The sequence below is a fragment of the Notamacropus eugenii genome, chromosome 5 (assembly GCF_028372415.1).
Source record: "Notamacropus eugenii isolate mMacEug1 chromosome 5, mMacEug1.pri_v2, whole genome shotgun sequence".
In the NCBI taxonomy this organism is placed as follows: Eukaryota; Metazoa; Chordata; class Mammalia; order Diprotodontia; family Macropodidae; genus Notamacropus; species Notamacropus eugenii.
The window spans coordinates 134,039,097-134,060,722 of NC_092876.1; the positions used below are offsets into that span (position 1 = coordinate 134,039,097).

Below are 21,626 nucleotides of genomic sequence, written 5' to 3' on the forward strand. Positions count from 1 at the left end.
GTAAATGGAAGAAGCAAATGGCAAACTACTCCAGTATCTTTGCAAAGAAAATCCCAAATGAGGTCATATAGTATCACAGCATCAGATACAACTGAACAGGAATTCTATATGAATCTGCACAACCTGTATTTTTCTTTAAGGCTTTGCGTATAGATGTTTTGGAATAATTTTCTTCTTCAAGGCAAATGGGATTAAATGACTTGCCCAGGGTCTCACGGCTAGTAGAGTCTGAGGTCACATTTGAACTCAGATTCTCCTAACTCCTGGGTCAGTGCTCTATCCACTGCACCATCTGGCTGTCCCAAATCACTTTCTTTTTGTAGGTTTTTTAAAAATTTGTTCGTGTTTCTAACCTGCTTCTTGACTTAAGTAGTGATGTTAAGCTAGGTTCTCTACACACGTCTGGAGGGATCTAGACTGGTCTTTTTTGCTGTTTTCATGGAATATTGAGTTCTGTCTTATTTCAGAATCTCAGTTTAGGGACCAGCATATTTTTAGTGTCACTAAAATGGTCTTATCCAGTTCAAAGTCTGAATCCTGCCTCTTTTATCCAAGTTCTGCAATATCCTGACCTAAATTTGGGTCTGAGTGGACTGCTGCTGAATTGTTGTCCATACACTTCCTTATTTCCTCAATGAGATCAGATATCAGGCTCACCATTTTTTACACTCAACTCCTGCCCACAGACTAGGAGAATTCAACATGCATATGGATACTCCTTCAAACACCCCAAACATTCAGTTTTTCAACCTTAGTTCCAATTATCTTTTCCAGTCCATCCCAACCAGTCAATAAACTTTTATTAAGCACTTAATAGTTCCAGGCACTATAGGTTCTATCTAGGCTACAAATGGAAAAAAAAAACCAAAAACATCCCTTCAAGGAGCTTAAGATCTAATGGGGAAAGGCAGCACACAAAAAGAAAGATGAAAGGGTTGGGGGGTGGCTTTCCTAGAGAAGGTATCTGACCCAGGGGAATGGTGGAACAGCCTGAGAAGTTCCACCTCCCTCATGAATTCCCTATTTCATTCTCCACAACCTTCCTTCCAAACCTTTTCATCTTTTCTCAACACACACACCCCCTTCCCCCAGCCCCACCCTCTCAGCTAATAACCCTGCCTTATATTTTACAAAAGACTCATCATGATCTCTTTCCTCCCTCTTCCTCATCTCACATCACTCAGACGCTTTCTATCACCTTCTTCACCTGTCTAACTTGAGGCAGTGGCCTTATTCTTTGCCAGAGCTAAGCCCTCTCCCTGCAATAGCCATCCCATCCTGTCTGATCTCCTCTGATTGATTTCCCCTTCTGTCATCCCAACTCTTTCATTTATCTTCAAGCTCTCTATCTACTTACTCCTTCCTTTCTGCCTACAAGTAATGTCCATGTCTCTGGTGGATCACAAACCAAGCACAACTCCTTCCATCTTGTGTTAAACATTAGCTTCCCCAGTTGAAGGGCCTGCTTGCTAGGCTTTCCACCTCAAGAAATCCTGTATGATAACATTTCTTCAGGGAAGTTCCCTAATTTCAGGAATCAGCTGGTCATTCCGGTCAAGATATGTTATCTAATCAAGCAGCTAGGTGGTGCAAAGGACCTGTAGTCAGAAAGACACTAGCTGTGTGACCCTGGGCAAGTCACTTAATCCTGTTTGCCTCAGTTTCCTTAACTATAAAATGAGCTGGGGAAGGAAATGGCAAACCACTCCAGTATCTTTGCCTAGAAAACCCCACATGGGGTCAAGAAGAGGCAGACACAACTGAAAAATAATTGAACAATAATATCTTATCTAATCAGCCAGCTCTGGTAATAACCTTCCCAAATTCCTTTTGCCTGGAGATATCCCCCTCCTTGGTAGTTTAAACTTATGCAAGGCCCAAGTAAACTCATTTTGGGGGGGTCTCTGCCTAGGGAGGTGGGTCTCCCTTGTGGGTAATCTCAGTAAACTCCAAGACATGTTTGCTACTCTGGGGTTTCATTACTCTTGCATCACCCACAATTTCCCATCCTCAAAAAACCCTCATTTGATCTTTCCATCTCCACTATTGTCCTCCATCTCTACTATTCTTTCTAGCTAAACTCCTTAAGAAGACTTAAAGATAGGTGCATCAAATTTCTCTCCTCTCACTTTCTTAACTCCCTACCATCTGACTTCCATCCTCACCATTCTACCCAACCCATTCTGCCCTTTCCAAAGATACCAGTGATCTCAGTTCTTGTTCTTCTCTACCTCTCTACAGCTTTTGACACTGTTGGTCACGACCTACCTTGATACTCTCTTCTCTCTAGGTTTTCAGAACTCCACTCTCCTCTGGTTCTCCTCCTACCCATCCCATCACTCCTTGGTCTCCTTTTCTAGATCCTCCTCCAGGTCACACCTACTAACAGTAGGGGCTCTGTCTTCCCTTTTCCCTTTATACTACTTCTCTTCTGTGTTCCCATAGTTACAATTATCATCTCTGTGTTGATGGTTCTCAGAACTAACTAGCTAGTTCTAACTTCTCTATAGACCTCCAATTTCTTATCTCCAACTGCCTTTCAGACATATTGAATTGGATGTCCAGTAGACATCTTAAAGTCAACAAGTCCCAAAGTGAACTCATTATCTTTCCCCTTAAATATGCTCTGATTTTACATTTCCTTATTGTTATTGAGGGTACCACCATCCTCCCAGTCCCCCAGGCTCAAAACCCTGGTGTCACCCTTGACTCCCACTATCTCTCATCTCCCATATGCAATCTGTTGCCAAGTCAATTTCACCTTTGCCACTCTCTTGAATAAACTCTTTCTCCGATACTCCCACCACCCTAGTATAGGACTCTGGGAAGTAAAGTTCTGTTGTCCACATTCCTAGGTGATAGGGGTTGTGACCTAGCACGGACAGGTTAGAGGTCAGAAACTAAGGCGCAGGCCCAAGAAGCTGTGTGAGGAAGGACCTATCAGAGAGGAGAACATGGAGTCACATGGCCAGGGGACCATGTCCCAGAAGATCCAAAGTTCAGAAAACAGTATAAGAAGCCCCGTCTAACTGCACGAGTTATAGTCTTTCTGTAACCTTACTGGGGAGCCTACCTATCCATTCAGGGGAAATGGATGTAAAGATTAATAAAAGTTTTCCTGATTTCACAGTGAGTATTGTTCTTTATTTAAGGTAAGCATGTTTCTCACTGTTGGGGGCTTGTTAAACAGGCTCACTTGTAAAACACACACACACACACACACACACACACACACACACACACACACACACACACACACACACACACACACACACACACACACACACACACACACACACACACACACACACACACACACACACACACACACACACACACACACACACACACACACACACACACACACACACACACACACACACACACACCCCTGATGCTTACACTATTGAAATAGCCTGCTGGTGAGTTGGCAGGTCTCAAGTTTATCCCTCCTCCAATCCACCCTCCATTTAGTACATTTAGTACCTAAAGCACAGGTCCAGCTATATCACCTTCTTGTTCAATAAATTCCAGTGGCTCCCTTTTACCTTCAGAGCAAAATGCAAACTGGTATTCAATGCCTCTCACAATCTAATCCCCTCCAATCTTTCCACTCTTCTTACACCTTGGTCCCAACCATATGTTCTTCGATCCAGTGACACTAGCCTTCTGGCTGTTCCAGAAACAAGATATTCCATCTCTGGGCTTTAGGCATTTTCTGTGGTTGTCCTCCACACTTGGAATGTTCTTCCTCTTGATCTGTGCCTTCTGGCTTCCTTCAAGTCCCAACAAACATTCCACCTTCTATAGGAAGTCTTTCTCAACCCCTCCTAACTAGTGCCATGGCTCTATTTATCTCATATATAACTTGTTTGTACAGATTTGTTTGCTTGTTGTCTCCCCTACTAGACTGGGAGCTTCTCCAGGGCAGATATTAACTGGCACAGAACTTAAAATTTTATTGACCAAATGACTCAACTCTTCCTTATCCTAGAATGTCACCCCTGGGCCCAAGGCCCCTTCTTGTACCAGCCTAGATCTATGATCTGGAACTGGGTGGTGGTGGGTGATAAAACTGCCGTACAGCTCCCATTCCCCTTGCAGGGCCCTGATAAACATATGAGACCTCCTCTTCTCCTTGAGTGCTAGAGTACTCCCAGAATCAGTCCTGGACAAACCTGGTCCTCAATATCCATGAACCTCTTTGTCCCCATAAGCCTACCTGAGCTGGATAGAGGACTTGCTAAGATTTTTTTTCTTGGGTTTCCCCATTGGGATTCCATTTAGTGCATTTTTTAGATCTGTTTGGGAAAGGACTTTTCTTTTTGGGGGGAGGAAGGGGCAGAAATTTCACTGTACTGTTTGAAACCACTATACCATCTTGATTCCTTTGCACCTTAAATTTCAATAGCATTTGGAGATGAGAAAATTTTGTCATCCTTTTTATCTTCCTAAAAGCCCTCATCAAATCCTGCCTGTCCCCACCCCAATAATCTTTTAGCCCCAGGTTACAGATAAGGCAACATCTGTGTCTTCTTACCACCTTGACTTAATCTCCCAGTTTCTGGGTTCTGCTTTTGAGAATCTATCCTCCCTTCTAGTCAAAATAATCTGAAAGCCAGGCTTTGACCCATGCCAATCTTCCGTTGACTATAGGAGAAAATACAAATTCCTTAGCTTACCATTTGCAGAAGACCCTAGCCAAACTGTCTCCAATCTGTATTTCAGCTCTTTCCCGTTACTTTCATAAGATGTTCAATTTCCTCAGTTATAAAATGGAAACAATAATAATATGGCCTATTTCAGAGGGTTGTAGAAGTGACTGCACAATATGGATATTACCTATTATCATTCCAGTTATTGTATTGATTGTTCTGGTTCTTCTAATTTTGCACTGTGTTAGTCTATGCAAATTTTCACAATTTTCTTTGGATTCTTCATGTTGTTGTTGAGTTGTTTCAGACTCTCCATGACCCCATTTGGGTTTTCTTGACAAAGATATTGGAGTGGTTTGCCATTTTCTTCTGCAGCTCATTTTACAGATGAGGAATTGAGGCAAACAGGGTTTTAAGGGACTTGCCCAGGGTCACACAGCTAGGAAGTGTCCGAGGCTGGATTTGAATTAAAAAAGATGAGTCTTCCAGACTCCTTCCCCCCTCCCCCCATTCACTTTGCCACTAAGCTACCCAATTTTAATTTACACTAAGTCAATCAGCCAAAGGCCACTTAAGAAATGAATCCAATAATTCACTTTTCTGAAACCAGGGGGAGTGGGGGTGGAGGGGGGAAGTTTATTCATTCATCAATCAGCATTTATTAATTAAATCTTACTTAATTGAGTTTTTTTTTAATAAGTTTGATTGAGGCATTGTTTTTTCACTAGAGCAGGGTCTCCAATAATAAGGTAAAACACTTAAGTTAAAAAAAACAAGTGAGTCGTTGAAAGTGCATTCAACATTTCACCCCAGCCCAGTGTTCTTCACTTTTGTCCTTTATTAAAGCAAAATGTTTATACCACATGGTTTATCCAACTATTCTCAACTGTTGGGCCCACTTTATTTTCAGTGATTTTCCTGATGCAGAAAAGTCTAAAATTCAACCCTACTTCCCCCCATCCCCCCTATAAATGGGACATTTTGAGAGGGAAAGAAACACAGTAAAACATTATTGTAATTGTGCCCAAAAGAACAATTCAGGCTGACACCCAATTTCTGCCTACCCCATCCTTCCCGCTATAGTACTGCACTCAAGTGCCCCCTCAGATACACTAGGTTTATGTGCCTCAAAGAATAAAGATTAGAAGCTACTTAATGACTCCGGAAGGGGCTCATAGGGGGCAAAGCTGAGGATCTGAAGGGAAGGGAGATGAATCTACATGCCTTTTTGACCCCTGATGAACCTAAAGTTATCGCATCTCCTCGGACCATCTCCCAGTATCTCCTTCCCTGTTTAAGTGGCTCTGTTCCCAACCTCCTTTCTTCTTGGAGCCCCAAACACCCCACTGAAAGATGGGAGTGCCTGACTAATGACTCAAGCCCTGACAACTATTTTCAGTCTCAGCAGCTGGGAATCTGCCCACCCTTTGATTGGACCAGAGAACAGATACAAGTCACCTGTTACTTCCCACCTGGATTAGATGGACCTGGGCCCACCCAGCAGACCTCTTCTTAACAACACAATCCTACCCACCCACTGACATAGACCCCACACCCACTGACTTCAATTCTAGATAGTAAGTGTTGGAGATTGAATCACCCCACCCACTCTCACAGCTTTTCATGGATGCTGAGTCACCAGGGATTTTTCAATCAGGAAAACTCATCTTCCTGAACTCAATTCAGCCTCAGACACTTACTAGCTGTGTGACCCTGGGCAAGTCACTTAAATGCTTGCCTCAGTTTCCTCATCTATAAAATGCACTGGGAAAAGGAACACACTAGTATTATTGCCAAGAAAATGTTAAATCATTGAAGAATAGATTAGTAAAGAGTAATGAGGAAACTCTCAGTAAGGGTAGGCGAGACAATGAGGGTGTGGGCCATGAATATGAATTCCTTGGGGGCAAATGAGGATTGTTTCAACTTGGACTTTGTATCCTTGTGATTAGCTCAGTTCCATGCTTTTGATACCACTTTTATTTAATCTCATTTTTATCCCTACTTTTTGTTTCTATCTTGTTCATATCAGACCATCTCCCTTTCTCATCCCCCACCTAGTGTCTCATATCTTTAAAAACTAAACAATACTTTGACAGTATATGCAGCATTCCACATTAATTGTGAAAAGTTTCAAGCCCACAGCACTGCATATACTCAATCCCACACAATTCAGGTTTGTCTGGTGGGCAGAGACTTGAAGCCAAAGGTCCACTGCCATGTGTGTTTGAAAAGATCATATAATTTAATGCTACATCAGCACACTCTTTCACATTCATTCTTCCTGTGGTCAGAAGGGTTTAGGCTATGGAGGGGGTCCTTAAATCATGAACGGAGAAATGGTGGACATGAGATCAGACACAGACATTTTTAATAAGGCTTCTGTTTGGATTTGTCTTACTCGATTGCGCTGACATTTGTTCAAAGTGGTTGTATGTAAGGAGGATTTTGTTAGAGTTTAGTTTCTCAGGATCCATGGCCATGGCAATGTCCAGGTGTTAGATAATAACTCCCAGAATAGTTCCACGGATTCTAGATAGTAATTCCCAGAATCCTAGTGACAGGCAGTCTTACGGAGGCTGCGCGGTGAGATAAGAGATGATAAAATGTGATATTTGCTACGCTTGTGCAGAATGACGATGTTGTTAAAGCTTAATGTTGCCAAGATGTCTTCTTTTTCTGTTGCTCTATAAAAGCAAATAGGCACTGGTCAGGGAAGGGGAAAACCGTGAGGAACCATAGGTGAACTTGTATGTGCCTCAACCAGTCCCCATTGAGGCTTGAGGAAATTTAGGGGCGTCCACAAGCTGTGGTTGTCTCCATTGACATAGCGGTAGTTGCCCCACTTTCTCTCCCACCCCAGCAACAAGTGTGATTAGGGAATGCTATAGAGGAGCTATTTTTCCCAGCAACCATTTGAGAAGACTGAAGCAGAATAAAACTGATTGATTATTAACCCCTCCAAAGCTGTCTGCCCGTCTGACCAGATCAAGAGTGAACCTGTTAAAGGCTGGAGCCCACACGCTCCAGTGCCTATTGCGTGTTATCTGTGAAACAGTGGGTTTTTAAAAAAAAAAAAATTTCAGTTTTTTAATTGAGAGGATGGGAAAAGGAGTTAGTAACAGTGATATCATCAAAGGGGTGATGATAACAGTTTTTAAAATGCATGAGACGAGGAATTTCATAAGAGTGTAAAGAAACAGGACAGTTTGAAAGCCATATGTAGAATTTATTATACATTTTTAAAAATAAAAGCAAATGATAGAGATTCACCATTTCATATAGAAGCCTTTTTGTGGGTATAGAAGTGATTTTTTTTGTTCTAAAAATTCAGAATTAAAATAATTTTAAAAAATTGAATGGGAATAAATGAACAAAGAGTCGGGAGTTGAAATATAGGACAGACTAACAAATTATTATTTTAATCTATGAAATTCATTTATTTAAATGCAAATAGTTGTAGCTTATCTAATCAGTTATATTGATGCTTAACATTATGTTTATAATAAATCATTAAATTTTTAAAATAAATTAAATCCTGTATCCAATCAAAGGAACCCAGATAGTGACAGCTGCCGCATCCAAGAATGCTAGGATCCCAGGGACTGTTTATCAGTGTAGAATATAATGTCTCCTGAGGGCATCATTGCACTGTGTTGCCCAGGTGACTTCCCTTTATCAATCTTGCTAAGATGGGTGCCACTAATCTCACATTGGCTCTGGGCCAGTAGCTGGCGGTTTCGTGGTCCGGAGAAGTTCAGAAATGTGACTCCTGTGGCCACGTGGCTTCTCAGTTAAAATTCCATCTTTTATAGGAAGATTTCTGGAAACTCTCTTACTGCCGATGTCTCCCTCTAGTGATTATTTCTTATTTATCCTACCTAGAGCCTGTTAGTAATATTTGTTTCTTGTAGACTCCTCTATTTAGGGACTGTCTTTTGCTTTTCTCTGCTTAACAGTGCCTGGCACATTATAGGAACCTAATAATTGTTGATTGACTGAGTGTGTACAGTCAGTAGGATATGGTCACCAAGCCTATAGAGGGGATGTTTACTTTAAAGGCAGGGGCCTCCCCTGCTCGAAGTACTTTTCACTTCTTGGGATTAGTGGGTGATTAACAGACGAAGTGAGTAAATAATCTCTTTGTTTCTAAGAAGTGATCTGCTTGATTGGCTCAGAATGCATCTGATTGTAAATGAGCTATTGGAGGGGAGAGCTGGGAGGGGAAAAACTTATGAGTGGGAGTTATTGGTGAGGGGGATCAATCATCATCCAGCATTTATTAAAGATTTCCTCTCTGCCAAAATCTGTACTAAATCCTGGAGAAAAAAAGAAAGGTCTGATCCTGAAGGCACGTTCCAGTGGGAGAGACAATGTGCAAATCAGTGTACATGCGAGATATGTAGATACACAGTGCAAATGGAAAATAATGCCAGAAGGAAGGCAAGGGGTGAGAAGGGGGGGGCAGGGCCTGTAGGGTTGATGAGGGCAAGGCTAGGCGGTGAGGAGGCAAAGAATGGTCTTTTATAGAAGAATTTGAGCTGAGTCTGGGAAGCTAGTTAACAGCTGAGGAGCAAGAGCATTTCAGGCAGCCAAAGTAGAATTGTGTTTACACCTCCTTAATGTAAATAGGGGAGGGGGAGGGTTGTCTGGAGAAAGCATATAAAAACCTAGTACTGGGTTGGTCTGAGAACTTTCCTGCTTGGAGCCAACTTTCCTGCTACTTGAATTCTTGGAAGGAAGCCCCCAACTATGCTATCAAAGGTAGGTTTCCTTGTAACTGGCATTTGAATTTGAACCCAGATCTACTGCCTCCAAACCCAAAGTTCTTTCTATTGCATTAACACTGCATCCTCCTCCTTCAATTGGCACAGTGGAGATGCCTTTGGACTTGGAGTTTGAATTCTGCCTCATAACAATTACCAGCTAAGTGACCCTAGGCTGGTCACCCTCCCCAAACTTTCAGTTTTTCTAAGTTAAGAATAATCGTAGCACTTGCACTACCTTGTTCTTGTGGGGATCAAGTGAGAACACTTAAAGCAATTGGCAAAATTTAAAATTCTGTGTAAACATTTATTATTATTACTTGGCCTGTATGACTTCTGTTGACCTGAAAACTTTAAGAAAAGGCAACACGCTGATGCATACATTTTATAATTTAATTAATTAATTGATCAATTCCCTATTAAAGACAACGGTAACATAATGCATTATGGAGCCAGAAATGTTCTGGCTACCCAGTGCAGAAATCTTCTGGCTTATATACATTTTGCCGTGAGAAAGGAACTCTCCTAGTTGAACAAATTATAAATTTAGTAAGACAAGACAATTAACAAAGTAATGTCAATCAAATGTTGAGATTCCAAGCTGGGTAAACATATGTCTCAGTGACAAGGAAGGAAATCCCACCACAGATAACTGACACAGGAAGGGGCAAACAATGTTCAATAGAAATTATGACCCAAGATGTCTATATTTTCCCCACCACCAACATGCCACAACATGGTATGTGTCTATAGATAATAAGATACAAAGGAAAGACCCATTATTCAAGATATGTCATAGGTTAAAGGTCTCCAAGGAATGCAGAGTCAGCTTTGGCTGGCTTTTGCTGACATAGGAAGAGGCATTCTCCGAGTTCGCCTCAGAGAGAACAAAGAGATTATTCCAAAATTTTATATTAAACATTATCACTTCCTAGAGGATCAACATGCAAACAACTATGTATGTACAAGATGTATAGATATAGATTTAAATAAATATAGCGTATAAATGGAAGGTCTTCCCAGAAGGAAGACTGGGGGGAAAAGTGGAAGGCTTGAGGGTGGGGGCGGCAGTACACCTCTGGGTGTATTTTTAGGAGAAGGGTGAGGTAGGGCTCACCTGGGCAAATCATCTGGTTGTCTCCCATCATTTCTATCTACTTTCCAACTTGGGGAAATATAATTAAGTCAATCTTGTTATTTTTTCTGGAAAGTGTGTATCAATCCACAACTCTAATTTTACTCAAATAAAAAGGGAGAATCTTCTTTGATTTGTATTGTTAGCATTTAAGAGGAAAGGTTGGCACTTAGTGCTTTCCCACACTACCTTTTATCTGTCTACACTTGGAAACTAGCTAGTCAGGTGTGAATTAGAATCTCCTGGGAAGCTTTCTTGCCAGATCTTTCTCACTGACCTCCAAGAAGGTAAAACAAGGTGATGGAAAGACTGGGCTTTCCTAATGGGAAAAGTCAAAAGAAAATGAAAAAGCAATGGGGATTCAGTTTTGTTCACTCCTTGTCGGATTCCATCTAATTCTGTCCAAGTTTTAAGGGGGCATGTTCTAACAGGAAGTACTGATTAAGGGTTGCCTGGAGGGAGATGCTGAGCTGAATGCTTAAGGGCACAAGGGCAAGAAATGAAAACCTCTTGCCCTGGAGACTTATATTGGGGCAATCCCCTTGTGCGCACATAAGTACACACTTCATAGATAGAATGAAAATAACAAGGTTGAAGGACCAGAAGCTTTGGGCATCTAGGAGGGCCTCCTAGAGAAGGTAGGTAGCCCTGGAGTTGACTACAGGATTCTAAGTGGCACACAGTGAGGAGGTGGTTAGTAAACCAAATTTCTGCTCAGTTTTTATCTTGAATAGTATGATTTAGGTGTTTGCTTTTTAAAAATTGGTTCTTGATAAGTTTTGTTACAGCCTATCATGCAGACACTATTAACTTCCATTTATTTCTATGCTATTAACTTGATATCCCCTTCCCCACAAAAGTGATTGTAACTGATTGTACACGCAGCCTTATACATTAGTGGACAAAAGCTTTCTCATTTGCTCATCTCCTTTCTTTTATACTGGATTCTCACAAATGCTGAGTGAAGTAGATAACCTTTCTCTCTCCCTACTTTGCAACAAGAACAGGGCAGAGCTCATAGTGATTTGCTCATGTTAACAAAGCTAGTATGTATTTAAGGTAGGATTTGAACTTGAGTCTTCTGACTCCAAGGTCTGTACTCCTTATCTACTGCGCCAATCCAAGCTGAGGAAGAAAGACAGGGCTTTTCCTTTGCTAGTGCCAAACGTACATTTATCTTTGATTTTATCCCTTTTGTCTCTGCTGAGAACTCTCATCTTCCACTCTTAATTCTCCGGCTACTTAACCACAAATATCTCCTATTCTCTATTTTTAATCACTTGATCTTATCAACTTCCTGACCCCATTTGGGGTGATTTGTTATTTCCTTCTCCAGCTCATTTTACAGGTGAGGAAACTGAGGCCCAATTTGAACTGACAAAGAGGAGTCTGCCTGACTTTATCCACTGTGCCACCTATCTGCCCAAACATCAAACTACCAGCCTTCAGTTTCTTGTCTTTCACTGCTGGGTTTCTAAAGAAAATTGTTATAGTTTCTGTTTTCTCCCTTCCTACTTTTCTCATCCCCTTGAGATTTGACTATTGTTCCCAGCATCAAGGGGTAATCTACCTATGGTTACCAGTAGTTTAACAGCCAAATTAAATTCGGTGACCTTTTGTTAAGGTTCTCCTGGCCTTTAGGGGAGATTTTGACTTTTGAATACATACTTAACCTGTCACTTCTGATTGTACTTACCTGTTACTGCTGATTCTTCTACCAGTCTCATCATTCCTTAATTTAACATCTATTTCACTAGACCCTCCTACAGAGACTGTACATATTGTCAGTGTGCTAAATGGAATGTGTGGGGATGACTATTTGGAGTGACAACAGTGATTTGTGTCTTATGGTTTCTCCAGGGGACTCAGGGGGAGAGAGAGGATGTGGTCTTATATATGAGGATTTGTTAGGAACAGTCCTGACTCAGGATGGCATGGGGTTCAAGTTCAATATTGAAGTAGAATGTGGAACATGTAGGTCATTGAACACATTTTCAACTAGGAAATGGTAGCACTTCACAAGGAAAGTATACTCCCTGGAGTGTGACTGGTAAGCAGAGTAGCGCCTGGTGATTGGATGGTTTGGAGATATCTGCAAGTCTAGAAGACTCCAACCTGAAACAGTGGGTGGGCCTTGTTATGTACTTAGGTTACCCTGAAGCCTTGTTCTTATGTTCAGAAGCTACCAGAAAGCTTGTCATTGGTCTTAACTTGTGGGGGAGGTTGAAGGAGAGGGGAAAAAAACTCTTCCCTAGTCATGTTGATCTTATCACTGGATCTTAGGGGAATCTGGACAAGATAAAATATGTTGAAGGGAAAACTTACTTTTCCCTGGGAAGGCCTTTTAAATTCTTGTGATGGATATAGTTTTCTGTAGACATTGCATAAATTCTATGGTTGTGCTGAAATGAGAGAGAAAAAAATGGGAATCCTTTAATTTGTTTGAATAACTTGATTAGTTCTCAAGGCTTATTGTGATGGCTGACCTTGATGGAATCCTTCTCAGCTGTGGAACCGGGAGGAGGAATTAGCTTTGTTTTTAATCAGCTATTTTGATGGAGGGATGGCAGCTGAGGTCTGAGAGAAGGAACTATGACCGCTCTCACACTTGTCTCTTTCTCACTCAGGATCATGGCTTCTAAAGATATTATTGAAGGGGGCCAGAATGTGCTCACCTGCAGCATTTGTTGGACCCATCTCACAGACCCAGTGACTGCTGACTGTGGACACAGTGTTTGCCAGTCTTGTTTCAGTGGCTCCAGAGGAGCTTCCATGCCCATCTCCTGCTTCAGGTGCAGGGGAATATCCCAGTCAAGAGCTTTTAATGCCATTTTAAGGAGAAGGGGAAAATTCCCTTCGAGGAAAAGAAAACCTTCTGTTACCCACAAACAAGATCAGCAGAGGCCTGAGGGACCCAAATGTGACAGACACCAGGAGGAAAAGAAGTTGTTCTGCATGAATGATCAGAGCCTAGTCTGTGTCTCCTGTTCACAATCCCAGGAACATGAGGCTCACACAGTCCATCCCATAGAAGAAGCTGCTAAGGTCTATAGGGTGAGTAACTACAGGTGGCTGGAATTGGCAACTGGATGAGATGAGTAACCATGGGGTGATGACTGATCACTGGGGGATTCATGACCTGATAGTGCCTCTTTCCACCTATCTCCCTCCATTTTGCCCACTCTCAAGTTAGCGTCTATCTCTGAGCCATCCCTTGAAGGTATTGAATTATCATAGCTGAGGACAAGACCCCTTCAAACCTCAGCCTCCCAGATTTCTCAGTTCATGCCCCTTACTAGAGCTCTCTCATGTTTTCTTTTGCAGAAAAAGCTTCAGGAGAATCTGAAACTTGTCAATGGAAATTTAAAAGATGTTCAGAAGCTAATGCTTGAGGAGAAGAAGATACCTCGGACATGGGCTGTTGTGTGGACAGTAAGTGTGTCAGTCTCTGTCTTCCCCCAAAACAGTTTGTACATCCTATGGTGGTGTTATCATTAGTAAAGCTCCAGGATACAAAAGGGTTAAGTGACACCAAACCCTGTGTTGTGTGCTAAGCTATCCCCCAAACTGAAGCTAGACTTCATCTCACCCTGCCTCACACACCCTTCTATCCTTCAGAGTTAGCAGGGCAAGCGAAGCTATATCAGGCTTCAAAGTTAGAATCATAGGATTTGAAGTCATCTGTACCAATGTCTTCATTTTACACACGAAAATTATGAAACCCTAGCAGTACAGATTTCAGTAGTATATTCAGTAGTATAGTATTATATTACAGAGTAATCATCAGAACAATCTGGTACTGGATAAGACAGAGTATGGTTGATCAATGGGATAGTTAGAAATAGACAATACTGTATATAGAAGTAAATGACCATAGTAATCTAGGTATTTGATAAATCCAAAGATCCAAGTTTTGGGGGCAAGAACTGCCTATTTGAGAAAAGCAGACTGGCAGGAACTAGGTATAGACCATACTCTTACACTAGAGACCTAAAAGGATGATAGAAACAAATTAGAGAAAAAATTTATTAGATCTATGGATAGGGAAAGAGTTTATAGCCAAACAGATAGACATGAGTAGGGTTGTTAGAAATGGAAAATTTGATTACCTGAAATGAAAAAGGATTCACACAAACAAAACCAATGCAGCTATGATTAGAAGAAAAGAAAAAAACTTGGGGAGGGGGGGAATTTACAACAAGTTTCTAAGCAAATTCTCCTTTATAGGACCAGAAAGGTTGAATAATATTCCCCAGGTCACCAGTTTGCTAATGAAAGAGCATGGACTCAAATTCAGGTTTTCTAAATCCTGTTTAGTCCAGTGTTTTTTGTAATACACATTGCAGACCAGACTGGGAAACTGAAATTAATTAGAGGTTGCACTCTTTATATTGCCCTCTTTACAATTAACATCTGAGCATTTGTCATTGTAGGAACAGGTGGAAATGTCAAGAGAAATGTTTGAGGAGAAATTTCAAGAAATAAGTGAATTCCTGAGTGATGAAGAAGAGGAGGTCCACAGTCTTGTGGAACTGGATGAGGAGGAGGATGAAATGTTTGAGCGGCTAAAGGAAAGTGAGGCCCAGCAAGAAATTCTCAATAGAGAGAAAAAGAGAATGAGCCACCTCCAGCTGTCCCAGCACAGGCATGACTTGAGAAAAATGGCCACAACTTTGGAAGAAAAGTCTCAGATGCCAGATACAGACCTTCTGCAGGTGAGAATAGTTGTGTTAGGCTCTAGACAGTTGTGAAAAAATTACAAAGGCATGACAAGGGCATTTTATTGCCTCAAATTTATCCATCTAGAATTCTAAATTTCCTGAGTTCCAATCAACTATCTTCCAAACTTCTGTACTTGGATGGCACAAAGGAATTTGTCAAATTCATATCCAAACTGGAATATTTATTTTCACCTCAAGATAAAAATCAATGATAACTCCCTCTCCCTTTTCATGCTTCGACCCATGTCACTCTGGAATGGGGTTTCTGGCCCCTACCTTGCAAAGATTCCCCTCCTTGGTCAGACTTTAAACTATTTTCCAGAGCTGGTTAGTGAATGCACAGTGTGCACAGACATTCATCTCCCATGCCAACCTGCACATGTAAAAATGGGGGAAATGACTCACTGTGGTTTTTAATTTTTTTCTTTTTAAATTTCCTGATCAGGATTCATTCTGGTACATTCTCCAGATCTTCTTTGAGGAGTTGTCTGAGGAGCAGATGGGAGACAGGCAGGGGGAGTGGGACTTTCTTCATTTTCTGCTACTCTTTGACTCTGCTTCTCCTTCTAGCTCCCTTGAATATCTAACCTTTATATAGCATTTTAAGGTTTGTTATCCCTTTTTCCCCACTCTCACCCCTAAACAACCCTGAGAGTAGAGGTTGCCAATCCTATTTTACAGTGGAGAAAACTAAGGGAGACAATTTAGGTGACAAGTATGGCCCAAGATCATAACAGCTAGTGTTTAACGACTAATGTGGACTCCCTTCTTTCTGACTCCAGGCCCAGTGAGAACATAATTAGCTGCCTTTTATTAAAGATCACATGTTTTTCCTGTGACTTACCTTTTCTACCCACGGGGTCATCTGTTACAAGAGAATGTTTTTTTGTCTCCCTGCCCCTCTCCAAACCCCAGATGTTCATGTTTCTCACTTCGCATATTATTTTATCTGTGTGCTTGTTATAGCCTAGTAGAATTTAATTTCCTTGAGCAAAGAAATTATGGTGGGGCTTTACCCCCTTTTATTCCTAGACCTACTTTGATTTGCTATTTACTTAACACTTCCCAAGTGTTCTGGATAGAATGAATTCTTCATTTTTGCCCCCAAGGTGAACCTTCTCATCCCATTAAGTCTTTTTTATGCTAATTAAAACCCTTCTTGGGAGGAAGAGGAGTTACTCCTTTGGCCTTTCTTTGGACAGTTTCTGGCTTGAGGGCAGCAGCTTGATTTTCTGATTTTTCTGGGTTGTGAGTCTTTTGGAAGCTTATCTCTCCAGTTTGGATACTTAACATAAGCAGCACCTGAAATGATAGGCATTGGTAGTTTCCAGGTTATTATGGAGATGGGGCTAATGAAAATCTATTCACATAAGACTTAGATTAGTTTGCAAGCTATCTTTTTTCAAAAATCTTATTTACAAAACTGAAGAATACTTAAATGTTTATTACCATATTATGGTGTTCACCTGACCTGGGAAGAGAAATCTAGCAGGAGCTTTTCTGATGGCAAAGCACAGGCATTAACTAAAAGCCTTCTATCCAATTGTTATATGTTTGTCGATATTTCAGCATTTCTCAATTTTGGTTTAGTAAATTATGTTCAGTATATTGATAACATAAAATTTAAGTGAAGAAATGCCAGGGAATAGAGTTCTGTCGCTTTTTTTTTTTTTTTAGGAGGGTGATGTCATAGAATTATGACCTTTCTCTTTTCTCTCCTAGGAGGCAGAAGACACCCTGAACAAGTAGGTTAACATTCTGAAGAGAAGTAATAAATGGGATACTAAGGATGGTGAGGGGGCAAGGGTAATAGCTTGTGCCTAAAACAGGGTAAGGAGGCCTTGTGGTGCTATGGAGAGCATGGAGCCTATGGTGACTGGCCTGCTAACTGAATATCTCTTAACCTTTAGGAGTGAGTCCCTGTTGCTTCAAAGACCAGAAGCTTTCACACCAAAACTGAGCAGTTCTTATTGCATGGATTTAAGAGAATTTCTGAGGAAATTTCAAGGTAAAGGTCAGCTCTTTGAGTCTAGATCTGGGCTTTCTTCTAATCATGTACCTTTTGAATTTGCAGTATTGGATCTCTTGGCTGTCAAGAATCTGGTACAAGTACCAAACACTATATAAGCTGATTTATAAAATGATAAAATAGATATCTGTGTAAGTATTAGATAATCCACTCCACACTACTAGATTCCCTATACCCTAAGAAACAACCTACTGATGTGATCTAAAATAGCAGTATCATTTGCAATGGCTAATAGGTAAGCTAGAATTAGCTTCCTGACTCAGGACAACAGAGAAAACCTGACCTGTTATTTTTTCAACCTTTTACTTGGTGAAGGAAAATTGATTTTTCTTTCCTACTTTAGGCCAGGCAAAGTGGGGAATTTTAAGTTAGACAAAGATAAAGGACTAAATTGGCAGTAAACGACCTCTTTAACCTCAGCCGATGGCGGATAATGGGGATTAAAAAACCTCAATAACCTCTTCCTGTTCAGTTGTGTCCAACTCTTCATGACCCTCTTTGGGGTTTTCTTGGCAAAAATGTTCTAGTGGTTTGCCATTTCCTTCTCCAGCTCATTTTACAGATAAAGTGACTGCGGCAAATAGGGTTAAGTGATTAGTCCAGAGTCACACAGCTAGAAGTGCTGTGGTCAGATTGAAACATAGGTCCTTGGCTCTAGTGTTCTATCCTCTGCACCAGTTTTTTGGCTGTTTTTTCTCTACATTCATCTCATAATTCATGGGATCCATAGAATACAGCAGTATAGAGCCCAACCCATCTGCGTGACACTCAGCACACTGAAATACCTTCCATTGGACTTTTATTCTCTCTGCAGAATCTCGACTGTTGGAGTGTCATTATCCATATGAATTACCCGATGATGACAGAAAGAGGACGTTCACATTTGCAGATATTTCCTCAGGTCGGATGTATGCTGTTTATACCTCTGGAAGTCTCCACTACATGAATGGGAGAGACTTGTCTATTACACAATTGAACATGGATGGCATTTCTGAAGAGGAACAAGACTGTCCCATCTTCAGCTGTTACTGTTTGCCAATTGAAAGGGAGAACTCGCGTAGTGACTTCCCTCCTTATCCCTCAGTAGAGTGGCATTAGGTCCGAGACCTGGGCAAACCAAGTAAAGATATTTCAGGGTGATCCTGGAACTGTATCCCACTTTTGAATCTTATATGTAATGTACAAAAGGGAGGGGGCCTAGTTGGGGAGAATTGGAAGCTGAGTGCTACTCTACCAGGGCAAATGTCAATTTTGTTTTTGTTAATTAAGAAATTATAAATACAGTGGGATCTTGCATTGTCTACTCCTTAAGTCAGTTGTGTCTGACAAAGGTTATCTTCTACAGAAAATCTGTAAAAGCATGCCCATTTCCCCCTTTACATTTCCATCCTAGGATATCATCCATGGGAAATGGGTGTTGAACATGGAATGAAGGAGAAAGCCTTATTGGAATCTCAGCCCTCTAGTAGCTGCTGTGGCTATATAGACAGACTGTTTTGCCACAGATTTATTCTTAGAGTCTCACACCATACATATTAATAAATATTTTCACAACTTAGTCAATAGTGTAAAAACATAATTTAAAACTTTATTTTCAGTTTCTCTAAATATTTCTTTGTACAATTGACCCTTTAAGTGAATTTAGGTAAAAAACACAAGTTCTTTCTTAAGGAGATAATACTTTGTGCCTTATAAGTGCAATCATTCCATTATTCAGAAAGGATGGAAATAAGGAGAAGTGAGAGTAGACCCTTTCAGCCCTTGAAGGGTGTGGTCAAGGAAGGGATTAGTAGAAGAATATTCCAATCTGGGTTTCCTTTACTGCATTGGCATCCAGGTCCATCTTGATAACCTTGGATGTCCCCCAAGGCTCTCTCAGAGCTCTACTCTCTATTCTAATTCCCTTCATAATCTCATCAACTCCCACGGATTCAGTTAGGCAGGATCTAGATGTTTAGATCTATTTGTCCAGCATTTACCTCTCTTCTGATTTCTAACTCCATGTCTACCGCTGCCTATTGGACATCTCAAACTGCATGAAATATGTCCAAAACAACTCCTGTTGGCTCTCCAAACCCTCTCTGTTCATACCACCTTTCTCCCAGTCACTCAGGCTTACAACTATTTGTCCTCCTTGATTCCTTGCTCACCCCTCATCCAATCTTTCCAAAGCCTGTGGATTTTACCTTCCTGACATCTCTCACATAAGACCCCTTTTCTCCTCTGACATTGCTACCTCCCTGGGATAGAGCTTCACCTCCTGCTTGGACTATTGCAATCTCCAGCTGATTGAGGAGGTCCACAATCACAAAAATAGTTTGTTTTGTCAGGGTAAACAGTAATTAGTTGGTATTAATGGTGACAGTAAGGACTGGGAAAGGCTTTCCATAGTAGGTGGTACTTGAATCCATTTTTGAAGGCAGCCAACAAGCAGGTATTAAGTACCAAAGATGTGCCACTATTGTGGTGGTAGGGAGAATACAAAAACAAACAAATAATGCCTGAACTAGGCTTGTGTTCTTGTGGGGGGAGACACCATAGGGGTGCATACCAGAGAAGGGAGATGCCTCTAAGTAAAGGGATGGATAGAGATGGGGAAGAGTGCTGTGAATAAGAAACAGCTCATGAAGGAATAATGTACAGTAAGACTGGAAAGTTGGGACCAGGTAAAGGACTTTGAATGGAGCAAAGAAACTTAATCTTCCTCTGTATTATTTAATAAATCTGTTACTCAATGGAGTAGACATGGTCAGATCTGTTAGAAATATCACTCTGAATTTTTTTATTGTAAATTTGACAGGTATCAAATGCAAATATTTCACATACAATGAACAGAAAAATACATGTGAGAAGTTATTTACCAAATTTTTCAGGTTCAAACCTGTCCTGCCTACCTCTTGAGATTCCTTCTATGGCTGATTGAAAATGTTTCAGATTTTTTCTTCTATTTTTGTTTTGTACCCTTTCTGTGCCGAACTTGGCACTCCTTAGGAGTAATAATGATGCCACATTGTGAAATTTTGTCTCATTTGCACCTTTACAACTTTATCTTTTTGTCAAGAGGTGGGAAGCATGTATTGGTCTTTTGGAATCAGGATTGGTTTTGTTGCTTTGCTCAAACATCTGGCCAGGTGTATTGGGGTTGGACAAAGAAAAAGACCAATTAGGAGGCTATAGCAATAGTAAGAGATTGAAGGCCAGAACTAGGATGATGGTTGTTTGAATGAAAAGCAGAGAGAAGAAAGTATTCCCTTTTGGTTTTGTATAGCACAATACCAGTTACATATTAGATTTTTAGTAATGTTTGTTCAGTAGTGAAGAATGATTCGAATCCCTGATACTTTGAACTTCCAGAAAAAGTTGGCCTTTTGTCCATTTCTAAAGTAGTCCTCCCATTCTGTTTGGGATTATGGTGGGGAATATCATTATGCTGTTTCCTTGCATCCTGTCCTCAGTCCCAAGAAGTCCCTGGTGTAAGCTTCCCCCCATGCATTCAGACTCCATAGTTCTTTGGATGTGGAGAGCATTTTCCATCATGAGTCTTTTGGAATTGTCGGATCATTGCCTTGCTGAGAAGAGCTGAATGTATTAATGTGACTCGTTGCACAATATTGATACTGTGTCCAATGCTATGGTTCTGCTCATTTCACTCACCATCAATCCTAAGTCCAGCTTTTCCTGACATTTGCTCATTTCTCATTGCACAATAGTATTCCATTGCATTCATATGCTACAATTCGTTCAGCCTTTGTTCCAAACGACATTTGGAATATTCCCTCAATTTGGTGGATTTATTTAATAGCTTACGATTTATTGTATTGTCTCAATTAGCATTTTTATCAGTTCCCTATGATTTCTCTAAGTGACGTCCTGGTACCAGTAGAAAGAGCACAGGTTTGGGGACATGATGCTTAGCTCTGTTGGCAGTTTGGGGAAGTAGAAGAGTTTGCTTGATTTGCTGTTTGGATTAGAACCTGTGCAGCAGACTTGCATGGCATAGACCAATCACTCAAGGGGGAGGGTTCGGAGCCTGCTGGAATAAATCCAAGGCCTTGAGGCATTTGATTACTAAATTTTCAGCATAAATATTTACATCTTGGAATCTTCAAATCTCACCTAAAATGGCCTTGACTTATTGGTTTGTTGGTTGTTTAGAATGAAAAAAACAATGGAGAAAAATGTTAATAATTCAGATTAAACTTAAAAGTGTCAAGTTCATTTATTCCCCTAGAGAACTGATGTGTTTAAACATTTATGTTGTCTCTGCTGTCTCCAAGCCTTGACGTCTTCAACTGTATTATGAGGGAGTTGGACTAAAGT

General features: G+C 40.8%; 1 protein-coding gene across 2 annotated transcripts; it reads left to right on the plus strand.

Moving 5' to 3' along the window:
- The first annotated feature begins 8,370 nt into the window (after positions 1-8,370).
- On the plus strand, positions 8,371-18,864 carry LOC140505209 (E3 ubiquitin-protein ligase TRIM17-like). Of its 2 annotated transcripts, none has more exons than XM_072610965.1 (7): positions 8,371-9,419; positions 13,184-13,610; positions 13,881-13,988; positions 14,990-15,271; positions 17,000-17,022; positions 17,188-17,285; positions 18,121-18,864. In XM_072610965.1, the coding sequence occupies exons 2-7, from the start codon at positions 13,188-13,190 to the stop codon at positions 18,402-18,404; spliced, it is 1,218 nt and encodes a 405-aa protein (XP_072467066.1). In that variant the 5' UTR covers positions 8,371-9,419; positions 13,184-13,187; the 3' UTR covers positions 18,405-18,864. The 2 variants fall into 2 exon arrangements, with proteins under 2 accessions (XP_072467066.1, XP_072467067.1); XM_072610966.1 differs by lacking the exon at positions 8,371-9,419 and adding an exon at positions 10,784-10,843.
- Positions 18,865-21,626: the final 2,762 nt, after the last annotated feature.